The sequence below is a fragment of the Aotus nancymaae genome, unplaced genomic scaffold, assembly GCF_030222135.1.
Source record: "Aotus nancymaae isolate 86718 unplaced genomic scaffold, 86718_ANA_hifiasm-v0.15.2.pri h1tg000040l, whole genome shotgun sequence".
Taxonomy (NCBI): domain Eukaryota; kingdom Metazoa; phylum Chordata; class Mammalia; order Primates; family Aotidae; genus Aotus; species Aotus nancymaae.
The window spans coordinates 123468055-123483650 of NW_026988454.1; the positions used below are offsets into that span (position 1 = coordinate 123468055).

Here is a 15596-nt window from a genome sequence, read left to right on the forward strand (position 1 = left end):
GCTTTGCTTTTAAAATTTCTGAACTTTAGTACAAATTAAAATAGTCCTAGAGTCTTTTGGGAGGCCAATAGCTAGCAGCTACATTAACTGGTGTAGATGAGCCTTCTTATCGATAACCAGATCCAGATTGGGTATAGCCCCTGACAAAGAGATTAGGATTAGGAAAGGATAAGGATTAGGCCTGCTTGGAGGAAAGGTCATGGTACTTACAGGATGTGAAGTAAAACCTGGTCTTGGTCGATAGACCCCGAGGTTGGCTTGGAGCCATTCCAGGTTTAGAGGCGGGGAGGTGGGGAGCCCAGTATAATTAGTAGGCTGAGAAGTTTGGATAGTATAAATTTGTGCAGGATAATTGCTCTCTTGGTATTGCTGTGGCGGCTGAGCAGGCAATTGTTGAGGCTGACCAGAAAGGCAGGAGCTGGTGCCTGGGTAGTTGGTTGCTGGCCATATTTCTGGAACTGCTGAGGTTGTTGGGGTCCAGTCTGCTAACTATGGCTTGTTGAATACTGAATACCGTACTGTTGAGGCTGCTGAGGTGGAGCCTGCAGCTGCTGCGCACCATTGCTGACCTGTTACTGGTACTGTTGGTATAGGACTTTCAGTCTGACCTGCTTGTATCTCAGCTCCTGTATATGGTGGTTGCTGTGGCTGAACTCCTGGTGGGTGAGCTGCTGCTGCTGAGGAGGAGGTGGCGATGCTGTCAGGTGTTCCTGAACAGTCTTCTGCAGGAGCACTGGGTTGCCCTGAAACCTGATCATCTGTTAAGCCAAACGACAACGTAACATTATTATTGATTTCATCTTGGTTTTTTAAAAGGATCAAAAACTGACATACTTGCTGCCATAACCTGAGTAGACTGTTTTCCAGAAGAATCTGAAGAAGCAGTCTTTTCTTCCTTGCCATCCACAGTGTCGTTTTCAGGAATATTGGTGAAAGGTCCTGGTTCTTTATTTCAAAGTTCTGTTAGTTCTCGACAGAGATACTTCACCTGACTTGATTCAAGGGATCTTTGTTGGCCATTAACAAATAATGTCAGTTTCAGTATCCTACCACACTGAATTGCAAAGGGGAAGGTCAGAACTATCAAAAATTGTTATAAGATCTTTATCTTTATACTTTCGTTACTTCATCATTACTCAGAAGCTTTCCCCTGAAAACTCATTGCATCATTAGCACTAATTCATCATAAGTAATATTAATGTCTTCATTATGAATAGGAATTTGTGGAATATGCTCCCCAAGTTGAGCTTTCATGATTAGCTTCCCACTTAGGTCCAACTGTCCATTCATGGTGGACTCCGGGATGTTCTATATATTCAGCTCTAGAGAAAGAGGGCTTGTGGAGGTCACTGCCACCACCTTTCTACAGGTCTCCACTGACTGGGCCAACACCAGGCCGCCAGGCTAGGGTGTTGCGGGGAGACTGTGGTCACCGCCCACTCAGTTGCCCTCCATGGCTGCCGCACCTTGCTTGTAGGCTCATGTGGGCCCACCCGATTGCCACAAATAGGTTATTTTCTAAGTAAATGTTATCTTACCATTCCTATTATTATTTTCTTTTATCAGAGTTCTTCACTACTAGGGGAGAAAAAGGATATAAAATTTCAGAACTATTCCTGGACTGATGACTTGAAAAGATAGGTCTGTTTATTTTGAAATTATTGATAGAATTTGGTTTTGAGGTGGTTGTTCTTCTTCCCTGGATATAGATTCTGTGTCTTTGGGGACTTTTCATGAAATGTAGAGAGGTTTTATCTTGGGACAGGGATATAAAGACTAATACTTTTTCTTTGAGTTCATTATCATTGGTTACTGTAAAGTTTAATTCTTAGAGCTGCATGTCCTAAGGCTTTTTACCAAATTACAGGGATTTTTTTCCCCCTTAAAAAAAAAAAGAGGATCCAAAGGGTATTTTAAACTTAACTCTGATGGTCTTTCTGGAAAGTAGTTTAGACTAGTTTTATGCATATATAATGATGAACATTTTTCTATACAGCTGGGGAAAGAGAATTAACTTTTTAATGAAAAATTTTTTTCTTGGGGTATTTGAACTACCTATACCTCTGCCTGACATTTAGCTTTGTCTTAGCTTGTGGAGATATTTCTATCTGTCCTAAAAGTTAGTGCTTTTTTTAAGTTAAGGCTGAGTTATATTTTACTTTGTATATCTCAGGTTTAATTTGGGGAAATTAAATTACATTTAGATTTGGGGAAAGAGTAATTTCTTGTTTCTGTATGTTTATAGTAGGGAACATATCACAAATTCTATCCTCAAGCTTTCTTTATTGAATAAAAAGTTAATCTGTTCATAGGACTGCTAAGTTACACTATTAGTTAGTACATAAATGTGTGTGTGTGTGTGTGTGTGTGTGTGTGAGAAGTCTGTCCTGTTTACATAAATGTGTGTGTGTGTGTGAAGTCTGTCCTCTTTACCCTGTACCTGCCTGTCTCTGTAGTTTTCATTCCTCAGACTGAGGGAGCTTGCTACTGTGGTATTATAATTCTTGGTTTATTTGCCTAGACTTCTACTAGGTTGAGCTTGTTGAGCAATATAATTACGCCATTTTGCCTTTGTTTTTCCAGCACATCCCTAGCACAGTGCCTGAATCTAGACCTTTTTTTTAAGTGATAAATGAGTGGCTGAATTAATCCATCCCTTGCTTCTAAACTAGAATTTAAAATTGTCTCATCTATCACATAAAGACAGTAATACAACAGTGAACCTGTAATACTTTCAAAACTCTTTGAGCTAGGTGCAGTGACTCACACCTGTAATGCCAGCACTTTGGGAGGACAAGGCAGGAGGACCACTTGAGGCAAGGGGTTGGAGATCAGCCTGGTCAATATAGTGAGATGCAGTCTCTAAAAATTTTTTTTTTAATTAGCTTGGTGTGATGGGCCATGCCTGTAGTCCCAGCTGTTCGGGAAGCTGAGACAGAAGAATTGCTTGAGCCCAGTAGTTTGAGACTGCAATGAGCTATAATTGTGCCACTGCACTCCAGTCTAGGTGACAGAGCAAGCCCCTGTCTCTAAAAAAATACAAATAAATAAAACTCGTTGACTTTGTATCTTCAAAGATAGAAGATACTATTTTTATCTTCCCAACTCTGGTTTATTGTGACAGAGAAAGTCTCATCTGTAAATAGGGTGTGTATAAATGATCTCTAATGAGTATTCCTCCATGGGAGTGTGTAGTATCTGTGTATGTGCTCTTGTCTCCTGAGATGGTGAGCTACGGAGGGCTTAGTCTAGTACAGAGAGCAGCACATAGGAAGCACCTTAGGATTTTTTTCTTTAATAGGATTAAGGTCCCTTTCAGCTCTGTGTTCTAAGTAACTTGCTTAAATTACCAAGTGAATTCAGTGCCAGAATTGGAAGCAAAGTGCTGGTCTTCTGACTCACCAGGCAAATGGTCTTCCATAGATTCTTCTGCCTGGGTTATTTTTTATTTCAATTTTGTGGAGTGTTTGAGTACCAGTACTGTCAAATGTGGAAAGGAGGCCTGCAGAGAGTGGGAAAAAGCGGGAGATAAAGTTAAGGTAAGACAGGAATTGTCAAGAAAGTCATTTGTAATGCTGCAGTTCTTGGGGATTATTCATAGGAAGGGAGCATCCATCCATTTCCTGGGGAAGTTGGGATGGGAAGTAGAAAATGATTTAGGTGAGAGAATTGGGTAAGTAGATTGCATTGGGCAGAAAACTAAGTCTGGATCCAGATGTTCCACTGGGGTGAACGACCATGTCAACCTACATGTAATAGAGAGTTCGATAAAAGATAATTAAGAACATAAAGCAATGAAAGAAAAGCACAAGGTAATTAACCCAGCACTCCTCTCAGATCTTGGCACTGTTAGCTAGGGGTAGGTCCTGCTTCATTTCTCTTTATTTTTCTTTCTAATAATTAGCTAATTTCTAACTGGCTGTAGAACTTTAAAGCGTAATATTTTTCTTGATGCTTGTAAAATGCATTAAAATTGTGTGTAAAACATTATGATTATCTACTATGTTGTTTATTCTCTACCACCTTGTTTTTTTTGACAGTCTTACCCTGTCGCCCAGGCTGGAGTGCATTGGCACAATCTTGGCTCATTGCAACCTCCACCTCCTAGGTTCAAGTGATTCTCATGCCTCAGCCACCTAGATGGCTGGGATTACAGGCATGTAGCACCACGCTCAGCTAATTTTTTGTATTTTTAGTAGAGATGAGGTTTTGCCATGTTTGCCAGGATGGTCTCAAACTCCTGTACTCAAGTGATCCACCTGCCTTGGCCTCCCAAAGTGCTGGGGTTACAGGCGTGAGCCACCATGCCTGGCCAGCACTTTGTATTTTTTCAAGAGCTTTTTCTCTACTGATAGACAGATATAGAGGCACTAAGAATATTTATGGTTTGATTTATTTTATTATGATTTGAATTTTCTCATGATCATTCTTCCTATTAAATTCATCACTTAATTATAGATTTTGCAGAAAAATTCTTGGAGTTATATTTTTATACTATGAGATACTCACATTATTGTTACCATGAGAGAATTTCCACTTGTGTAGATGTTCTCTGTTTTGAAGTGAAAAATATTCTCAGGAATGAATCTGTATCAAGAGTGGTTAGGAAAGTTTTCAAGTACCCTTGAAATAAACTTCGAAAGAAGACTTAGATTTGTGGTAGAAATTTCATTTCCATTTTAGACTTTAGTCACAGTCACTTGAAACTGTTGTGCCTGGTATGTTATCCCTAGCTTGATAAGTTTTAGTGTTGAAGAAGCTTATGTTTAGAGAAAATCCAGAGGTGGCATATTAGGTGGCATTAGTTTCTAAATCTGAGAGCTTGATGTTCCTGTCTTGGGCTTGGTTTTTTTATTTTTTATTTTGAGATGGAATCTCAGCTCTGTCACCCAGGCTGGAGTGCAGTGGCACAATCTCAGCTCATTGCAACCTCTGCCACCCAGGTTCAAGTGATTCTCCTGTCTCACCCTCCCAAGTAGCAGGATTGCAGGCTCATGCCACCACACCTGGCTAATTTTGTATTTTTAGTAGAGACAGGGTTTCATCGTGTTGGTCAGGTTGGTGTCGAACTCCTGACCTCAGGTGATCCACCTGCCTCAGCCTCCCAAAGTGCTGAGATTACAGTTGTGAGCCACTGTGACCAGCCTTTGGCTTAGTTTTGACTTGTGGTGTCAGGACTGCAGGAGATGGTTCTAGGGATCAGCAGCAACAGACTTTGCACCTCCACATTTTATACCTAGCAAGAAGGGAAAACATGTTTATTTTTACCAAGTAATTATGTATCACTGATTTCTGAAAAGCGTGGATTTGAAGGTTTTGTTTGCCTGCTTGCTTATAAAGTGCTTCATCTCTATATTGGAGGTGTCAGGAGGGCAGGACCTATCTCTCTGGAGTTCACTAATTACTCCCAATACCTTGCACATGGTACCTGGTACAGAATGAGTCCTCAGAAAAATGCTTTTTGATTGAATGAATGCTTTATGTTACTTTAGCATATATTATCTGTAGTGTAATTTTTATGGTACCCTTATGAGGTTGATTGGACAAAGTATTCTTTTTAGATGAGAGACAGATTCAGAGAGACTAACATGCCTTACTCAAGGGGAGTTAATGATAGAGCCTGAATCTTAAGCTTAGGTTTTTTCACTTTAACATTTTTTTTCTCTGTCAGACTATTTGTTTCTTTCCTCTGGGTCTAAGGCAATCTTAGAGGGAAGTGGGGATTAGAAGGAGGGGGAAGATATGGCCATCCATCAGAAACCCTTCAAGAGGGAAGGAGCAGAATATTCTGTTAAAAACAGGGACCCTGCAGGCAGCCTGCTTGGATTCTGATCTCAGCTCTGCTACTTGCTGGCCCTGTGACCTGGGGCAAGTAAGTCAGTCTAATTTTTCTCTGCCTCTACTTCTTATCTGTGAAATGGAAGTGATAGTAGTATTGTACTCAAAGGATTATTGTTAGGAATAAATCAAAGGAGTTAATATTTGCTAAGTGCTTAGAACAGTGTCTAGCACATCATGTATTATAGAAGATTTGTTAAATAGGAAGAAGGATGATTATCACACACTACTAGAATTTAGAAAGTTATAAATTGGTAACAGTTAAACTTCTGATGGTAAGAAGTTACTGGGATATTTTCTATATTTTTGCTGGGTTGCCACAGACTTTTGCTTCCATTTTAAACTTCCATTTTTCAGCTGCAATTTATTGTCCTCTTCTGGTGCCACTCTCATCTTTATTTGAAATTTAAAAAAAAAACCAAATTTTCAAGAAATCTCAATGATGAATTACTATCTTTTTACCAAGAACCTGATTATAGCCCACACTTTCCGCTATTCAAATCACACAGCCAAGATATATGTGTACTGTGAGAATTTGGCATTTTTTTTACAGTCTGTAAATTTGCATATTTCTCTTATGTGCTTTTTAATATGTTTTCTTAATAGTAATGGCTATATATTTTGAAAAGCTTATATGTATGAGCAGAGCTCATAATATGCTTTACAAACATCATCTCATTTAATTCTTTTTTTTTTTTTTTTTTTTTGAGACGGAGTTTCGCTCTTGTTACCCAGGCTGGAGTGCAATGGCGCAATCGCGGCTCACTGCAACCTCCGCCTCCTGGGTTCAGGCAATTCTCCCGCCTCAGCCTCCTGAGTAGCTGGGATTACAGGCACGTGCCACCATGCCCAGCTAATTTTTTGTATTTATAGTAGAGATGGGGTTTCACCATGTTGACCAGGATGGTCTCGATCTCTTGACCTCTTGATCCACCCGCCTCAGCCTCCCAAAGTGTCATTTAATTCTTAAAGAGAAACACTTGGTGGATAGACTTGGCCCTATTGAGAGATGGAAGTTGAGAGAGGGAAACTTCTCCAAAGTGATGCACCTGGCTGAAGGTGGAGCCAGTGTTTAATCTCTGACTCTTCAAGCTCTTAACATCTTTCTGTAGCCTCTTGTCTTTCCATGGAGAGTGTCAGTATTAGAATGTTAGTACCTGGAAGATAGGTTCCAGATCTGTGAAGCATAATTTACATAGAGGACTTCAGAGTCCCAGGCACGATTGGTACTTAATAAATGTAATGTTGGTGAGGGAGGGGATTTAATAATAACCATAATACTGATTTTCATGACAGACTATCAGTTTTCATTTTTAAAAATTCTCAAGTGAAGAAAAAATATATCTTCCTTTAAACAAGCTTGTTTTATAAGCTAGATTAATTGATTCAGCATATTCATGTATGACTAACAGCTATGCTATATGGAACCTTTCTTTTTCTGTTGTTTTATCAGATATCTGACCTGTTTGCTTTGCTTTTATACATTGTCCTCAGTCCAGATGGCAGGCACAGGTCATCTTACATGCTATTTTTATTTAGTAGATATTAAAGTTACTAATAGAATGAACTCAGCAGAGCTGATTTATTTGTCCTGTTACATGCCTTTTCTAGTTTTATTAACTTTTGAAAAATAACATTAGTCTCAAGCACTTTGTGGTTGTAATACTAATACTAAATTTAAACTCTGAACAGTGTTCTGTTTTGTTTTGTTTTGTTGTGAAAAGGGACAGGGTCTTCCCATGTTGCCCAGGCTGCTCTCAAACTCCTGGGCTCAAGCAGTCTACCTGCCTCGGCCTCCCAAAGTGCTGGGATTACAGGCCTCAACCACTGCACCTGGCCTCTGAATGGTGTCTTAATCCTCATAGATGTTCTGTATTTTCTATCCTCATAAACTTGCCTGTCCTGTTCTTAAATGCAGATGCTAGAATAAACTGGAATGCTAGAATTGTATCTTTTTTCAAAAAATATAGAATAATTTATTAAATAGTCACTAACCTTGGGTTTTTTCTATTTTTAACTGTAGTACCAGAAGAAAACATTGCAACTATGAAGTATGGAGCCCAGGTTGTAAAGGGGGAATTGAAATCGGCCTTATTAGATGGTGATACTCAAAATTATGATTTGGATCATGGATTTTCGAGGCACCCAATTGATGATGATTGCCGTTCCGGCATTGAGATTAAGCTAGGTCAGCCATCCATTATCAATCACATACGGATACTCCTGTGGGACCGAGATAGCCGGTAAGTGATTAGCATGATTTAGAGAGAAAATGACATTACGTTTGACTGAGATGACCTAACTTTGTGGTCATCTACTTTGGTTTTACATATATGATGGTTTATTTCTTTGTGATCATTCTGCCATCTCTTGAAGGTTAGTTTTGGGGAAAGAGTTAAAGGGTATATTTCTTTAAAAGAAATATGCTTTTTAAATTATTATTGTAAAAATAATATGTGTTTATTTTAGAAACTGTAGAAAATATAGAAAAGCACATAGAAGAAAATAAAAATTGCTAGTAATCTCATTACCCATTATCTTCATATGTATCTACCTAGTGTTTTTTTCAGTTACGTGTGGACATACAGACAAAACAGAAACCTGCACATAGTTTTATAAAATGGAGATTAGACATACAAAAAGTTAATTTTACTTTTAAATTAATACATTGTAAACATTCTACCCTTTAAAAAAATTCCTCTAAAATGTATTTTTAATAGTTATTTGGTATTCTACCATGAGTTAATATTATTTACTTGATTCATTACTTTTGGCTATTACAACCTTTTAAGTGCATTTTACCCTATGGTGAAGGGAAACATTGTCTTTTAGTGTATAGATAAGTATTATCCTCAAAACAAAAGAAATTTGTGAAAAAATCCAGTGAACTCCAGTTTGGAAACCCACTCAGTTTCTCAGGGGCATCAGGATTCTGCCTTTCTTCCAGCCACTGTGATGCTTCCACCCACTGTTGCCTGTGGGTTCATCCTTAGTGGCAAAAGTACCAGAGCAGTATGGGCGACAAGGACTGAACTGTTTTCCTCATTGCGTTACTGTTTATCATAAACCTAAAACCTGCATACCCAGAAACTGTGTCCCACATATACCTCTTTAGATCTGGGCATGAAGGGCTTAAATAGTAATCGTGGTGATGCCCTGAAAACCTTACAATATGGTAGTGTGTTTCTTCTGTTAGCACCACTGCCACCACACTGGCCTTTTGGGCCATTTGAGCCAAGTATGAGGGGAAGTGTTATGAAGTGTGAATCAGCATTTTCCGTGTGTGTGGGTGTGTGAGATCCCCAGGTTATCTTTTCCTGTTTCCTTTTTATTAAGAATATATTTTCTGATATGTATCTTATTGGATATAATTTGATGTTTTTAATTGGCAAAATGGAGCCAATCCACATATCTCATTTCCAAGAGTCTCTGATTAATAACTGCATAATCATAATACATATATTGCAATAGTTTCATTATGTATTATGTGGTAGACACTGTTCTAAAAGCTTTACATATTTCACTCATTTAATAGTGAAATTATTTAGTATGTTTGAAACAAAGTGGTTGTCATCATTTCTGTGACGTTAAATATTTATAGGCCACTTTGTTTTAGTATGTGCGTTACATTCACAGGGGATTTAACTTTACCACCTAACTGTTCTTTCCTTACACAAGTTGTTATCATTCTAAACAAAGGTGAAAAATTCAGAATCTGAAGCCAAAAAGATTCTGACGTGTTGTAAAATTATATCCTGCGTTACTGATAACCCAGAGAGGTTCAATGAAAGGTTATAACCAGTTTGAGACTGAGCAATAAAATGAATGGGAGTGAGGGGACAGCAAAGAAAATGAGGGGATGACACAAAATAAGCTGACCTTTTCTGGTCACTACTGTGGGTTGCAGGCTGACATTTATGGTTACCTAAATCTTCCAAGATTGTTCCTGTTGATATTACAGTACAAGTAATAACTGCATCTCAAATTTAAATTTGGCTTATGACAGGGGAATATAGATTTGTTCAGGATGGGACCTGCATGTAATGGCTCAGAGTGGCTGACTAGGGGAGGATGATAGGCTGTTTTCATTACTGCCAGATTATCAGCTGGCAAGTTTTAAGTTGTACCCACGCATTATCTCTTGATCGGTGTCATTTATGTTTTTTTTTTTTTGCAGGTAGCTTGTATGTGTGGGAGGGTAGGAGACTGGGAGGCAGCAGGAGATAAGCTGCCTTCTGTGGGGGAACCATTCCAAGTTGGCTTTCTTCCTTAGGAGGGTGGCTGAACACCGTGGCCAGGGAAGGTAGAGAGAGAAGTTATACCTTCTGCTTCTCTATTTTCTGTTCTTTCTCTCTCTCCTGGCTTCATTAATCTTCAAATATGGTATAGGTGAGGCATCCTGACCATGTTTGAAAAGGAGTAAATATCTTGCTTGACTGATGTGCCAAGCATTGTGTGGAACCCTGGGAATATGAATATAAATACAGTATGGCCTTTGTTCTTAAGCAGCTTATGATTTGAGAAGGCAGACAGACCACCTGAGAGATAATTTCAGTGCACTGTAGGTGAAGGCTATAATAACATTCTCTTGTTATTAGAATTTGATTATGTAGAAAATGTAATTAGTGAATTCTGTATTTTTTGTACCCTTTAACATTTTATTTTATTTGTTAACCACTAACCTAGAGAAAAAACAGATAATCAGAACATGCATACTGGCATTCAAAAATCTCCTTCATTCCTGGCCATTGCCAGGGAAGACTTCAGAAATATGTCTCATGGCCTGCATAAGAAGAATGCAGCCTCTAACAATAATTCTACTTTCAGTGTATCACAATGAATATATTACCATTCACTGTATAGCCCAGAGTTTAAAAAGCATTCCACTTCTCAAATGTTCCCTGTCCCTTCTCATTCATTCAGTATAGCTTTGTATTGTGATTTTAATGTGGTATTTTTTTTTTTTCTGCTTTCTCCTTTTGATTCACAGGTCTTATTCATACTTCATTGAAGTGTCAATGGATGAACTTGATTGGGTCAGAGTGATAGATCATTCACAATATCTGTGTCGTTCTTGGCAGAAATTATATTTTCCAGCCCGTGTCTGCAGGTTAGTTCTCAGTGGTTAATACATGATTTTTATTTTTATATAAGGAGATTTGTACTTTGAGAAGCAGAACTGCATTTTTCATCTTGAAAAAAGAGTTTTTCAGGATGTCAACTAATAAACATATCCTAAGTAAAAAAAAAACTTAAGAATGTGGAAAATGATGCATCTTAGTATTTACAGTGTGTTGTGGAACTATTTATATAGCATGTCTTGTATGACATATATATGTAGTACACACATGAATGAATGAGAAGGGACAGGGAACATTTGAGAAGTGGAATGCTTTTTAAACTCTGGGCTATACAGTGAATGGTAATATTCATTGTGATACTTTGAAAGCATAATTATTGTTAGAGGCTGCATTCTTCTTATTAAGGCCGTGAGACATATTTCTGGAGTCTTCCCTGGCAGTGGCCAGGACTGGAGGAGATTTTTGAATGCCAGTGTGCATGTTCTGGATATCTGTTTTTTCTCTGTGTTAGTGGTTAACAAATGGGGTTTGACAGAAGAGGTGTTTCAAGTGGGGTTGCATTTGGGGCAAATGATGCTTAGCTAGTGGGGCTCTAGGCTCAGACTGTCTCTTCAGCCAGAGCACCTCTGCTTTTATTGTTGTTATGTGTTGTAGCCCTCGGTATGGTTGTCTTTTAAAAGTATCAAAAAGCTACTGTTTTAATATTTTATCTTCTCCCTTTAGGTATAATACATCATTTAAAATTTCTGAAATTTTATAAAGCCTATACAAATTAGTGAATTTGTTTAGGTGATTAAAGGCCCCCGAAGTTCTGTTGTTTTTTTCTGTTGTAGTTTTCTCACTGGAAATTGCCCTTAGATATTCTTTACCTTAAAATCAAAAGATTAAAGGTAGAAAGTGATTGTTTGCTCAGGTGTGGCAGGAAGATAAGGGAAGGGATATGGTGAGTTTAAACCAGGGAGAATGTGGGGCTGGCCCCTCACCCAGTGCCCTCCCCACCCTCACCCATGACCCCATCTGATCTCCCACTGTGGCTGATTGGGAGCAGATGGGAAGGCACCATAGCACTTAGTCTCTTGGTCAAAGTTACTCTTACACTGGTGAAACTTATGGTCTAACAGCAAGAGGCTGAATTTTTTTCCTCCACTTAGGAACCTCACAAAACTGTTCAGCCTCTGGTACAGCAAAGAATGTTGCCTACATTTTTTTTTTATTGGTATGACTGGACACAATATTGTTATCCAGGGATCCTCTTGTGTGAAAATGAAGAAAATCAATTTTGTTTCCCCAAAGACAGACTAAAGTGTCTCAGGTCTGGCAGGTGCTCTTTTATCAGAGGAGTTTTGAATGGGTTAAAATAAGAGGGACAAGAAATTGAGTGAAGATTCCATATCTCAGAGCTGCCTAGGGATACTTCCGGAGTGATGGAGGGATCCCCACGTGGAGGAGGAGATTGAGTCTGCATTGACTCAGGTTATTACCATTGTATCTGATTAAAACACAGGCAGCATAACAAAGTGTCTGATATGGATTGAAGGACTGTGTGTTTGCATTTAATTTGAAGCAACAGGAACATGACTCCTACAAAAAATCATCATGAATATAATAACACCAGCCATGACAGTCTATGTGCTTTACCCACCTGAAAGCTCATTGTATGTATGAAAACATGTGCCTTCGATCATGATCTCTGGCTTTTAGAAAATATACTTTACCTTTATATATTAGTAAGCATTATGATACTCTTCTTTCCTTAGTTTGTCTTTCCTGTATGGCCTTGACTTTGTTTAGGGGGTTGACTGTATTCATGATACTCGTTTTTGTCTTGGTATAGCCAGCTCCCTATTCTGGTTGAAAAAAACTGAGCCACGGTGATGTTAGAGATGAAGATGACTAGAAAAGTAAGGAGTCTTGATATCCATGTTAATGTTTAAAAATTATAACCACTTTATTATATTAATTACTATTTTCTTTAGTAAACTACCTTTTTTACTAGATTATAGTTTTGATAGTATTTAAAAATAAACCTAAGAATATGTCTCTATTGATTATCTGAGGATGTCTTGGTGTTTCTTACCTTCACAATTATTTATTGTCTACCTAAACAATGTACTAACTACACTTCTTCCAAGAACTTCTCTGGGCAAATACATTCTTTACTTTATCTCCTTAGCACGTAAGTGTTCAATTTGCATTATGTTAGTTAATTTGCATGTTTGTATGTCAGCTTTGTTCTTTAGTGTCCTTTGCGTGTTTGTCTTGCCTCTGATACTAAAATTACAGCTCCTGGAGGCCAGGAGTATGGATTCTAATCTTTTAGTATTCTTGCACAGTGCTCAGACTGTGACCTCGTATGCAGTAGGTACTCGATAAATGTTAGCACAGGTTTCATGGTGCCAAGGCAATGACTGTGCAATGAAGAGAGATTGATTGAACATTAATATGTACATTATTCATTGGGACTTTTTATCAATGTATTCATTAATACATATATGAGTGCTGAAAAATTCTCTGTAATAGTAAATGGATCTGAACTGTTTGCAAAGGTTACTTTGTTTTTTACTTCACGAAACCGAATTTGGAGGTTAATCCTGAAGGATGTTAGTGTCATGTGTTGATGAAAGATTACATCTAATACATTCACAAAAATGATAACTTATGAATGGGAAATCTGAGATTACCCCGTCCTCTCTCTGAGTTAGGCTAAACTGCATGTAAATCAGAATCATGTAGTAGAAAAACAATGGACTATGGAGTTAGGTAGAGCTCTTCTCAAATTCTTGTTTAAAACAATAAACTGTGGAGTTAGGTAGAGCTCCTGTCAAATCTTTGTTTCACCTCATCATTTGTGTTATGATAAGATTGTGCCTCTCTGAGCCCCGGTATTTGCATCTATAAAGAACAGGAATAACAACACCTCTTCATGGGGTTTGATGTGAGAATTAGATGACAGCGTATTGACATCTACGGGGCACAGTTCCTGGTAGAAAGGAGGGGCTTAATAAGTTGCAGTCATTTTTATTATTTTTACTAATTTTAGAAACTCCCTGGTGTTTGACCTTCAAAGAGAGTCATCCCTGCCATCCTTGTTGGTCATAGTGGCTCTCATTGTGGGGTGACTCTCACCTCAGGAGCCTAGCCTTTTTGGTACTTTGTATTGCCAATCCATATGTACAATCCCAAACATGCCTTAAACAGTTTTATCTTAACAAGCTGCCCATCTTAGTATGTGTCTAGCAGTTTTCATGTATTTTGGTTGGTAAAACATATATAACATAAGATTTGCCATTCATCTATCTTCTGGAATGTAATTTAGTCAGCATTCACCTCACCAAGACAGTCGTTGTTATCAAATGGCAGATAACGTCAGGCTTCAAAGCCAGTGTGATCCTGCCCAGCCATGGTAATGAATGCAGGGAAATGGTCTGCTTTGCCTTTCTGGACTCTTTAGGAATGTTTGTGGGTTAAGTGGGGATTGTTCTGTGTAGCCAGAAGCTTAGACCAGTTACTCCCTTCAGCCTTTAACTGGAGATGGAGAAAAGGGACTCATCAATTCATGTTCAATCTTTCATATGCTTTGAGAACCAAGTTATGTCTTATCAGTCTTTTCTTTCTCAGGAAATGCAATTTCCACTTTACCCATAATCTGTAACCTTCAAATTGCCTTCTTGGCTATTGGTAAACTCTCTCCCAGTCCTTTCCACAGCTTTCTTAGATGATCGAGCCTAGTATTCAAAAGAAAGCACTAGTAAGGAATGGTGAATATTGAGTACCCTGTGGGTGCTTTTAAAATTTGGAGCTGTTCCTCAACATGGTGCTGTTAATTTGCAGCCATGCAATATTGCTGAAAAATGAGAAAACTTGAAAACATGAGTGTGAATGGATAGAAGTAGAGTTCAAAGTGTGCATGTGACTGGTGGCTGGAATTGCAAGTGGGATCTTGGTCTAAAACCTGGGAGTTGGGAGAGAAGAAAGCAGGGCTGAAAGCAAAGTTCTCAAGGTTATGTCTATTGAGAGAGGGAAGAAGAGAGTAGGTGGGAGAGGTATTTACCTCAGGGGCTGGTCAGAGATTAGAGGAGGAGTAGGAGCATTGTTTACTGGAGAAAAGGCCAGACAGGATGTTGAGATGGGTGTAAATTGACAATTTAGAGCATGGCATCAGAGAGATGAACTTGGTTAATACAAAACTGGGTTTCTTTATTTCCTTTTTTAAAAAAATTATCAAAATGGAAATATCTCTCATTATAAAGTTATAATGTAGTATATATTTTAAATATTGATAAAACTTGCCCTCTGGAAATGTTGTACCCAATTTTTATCAATTGCATGTAAAAATGCCCCTGTCTGTGAACCTTCACCAGTGCAGACACTGTCACCATTTTACCAATGTAATATATAATTTGTTTAAAACAAAAGTCCTGTTTTACTTTGAATTTATTTATTGGTGAGTTAAAGTATCTTTTAATACTGGCCATTTGTTTATTTGTTATTTATGAAAAGCCTGTTTTTGTCTTCTGCATATTTTTCTTCTGAGATAGTTATCTTTTTCTTTTTGTCTTGTGAGAAATTTCTATCAATACATACATATGACATCCTTTTGCTTGTCGTATGTGAAGTTTGTCATTCATTTTTAGTGTTTTATTGGTACTTTTTGCTATGTAAAATTTTACTTTTTAA

The 15596-nt window shown here is 38.1% G+C and overlaps 1 protein-coding gene and 1 pseudogene across 1 annotated transcript in view; one reads left to right on the plus strand and one right to left on the minus strand.

Annotated features, from left to right (window-relative positions):
* Positions 1–15596, plus strand: part of BTBD9 (BTB domain containing 9) — a 476557-nt gene that overhangs the window by 52977 nt on the left and 407984 nt on the right. Inside the window, exons 5-6 of the mRNA XM_012464347.2 lie at positions 7862–8081; positions 10829–10948. Coding sequence (XP_012319770.2) covers positions 7862–8081; positions 10829–10948 — 340 coding nt within the window. The remainder of the gene's footprint in view (positions 1–7861; positions 8082–10828; positions 10949–15596) is intronic.
* Positions 107–1290, minus strand: LOC105725343 (protein TFG-like; annotated as a pseudogene).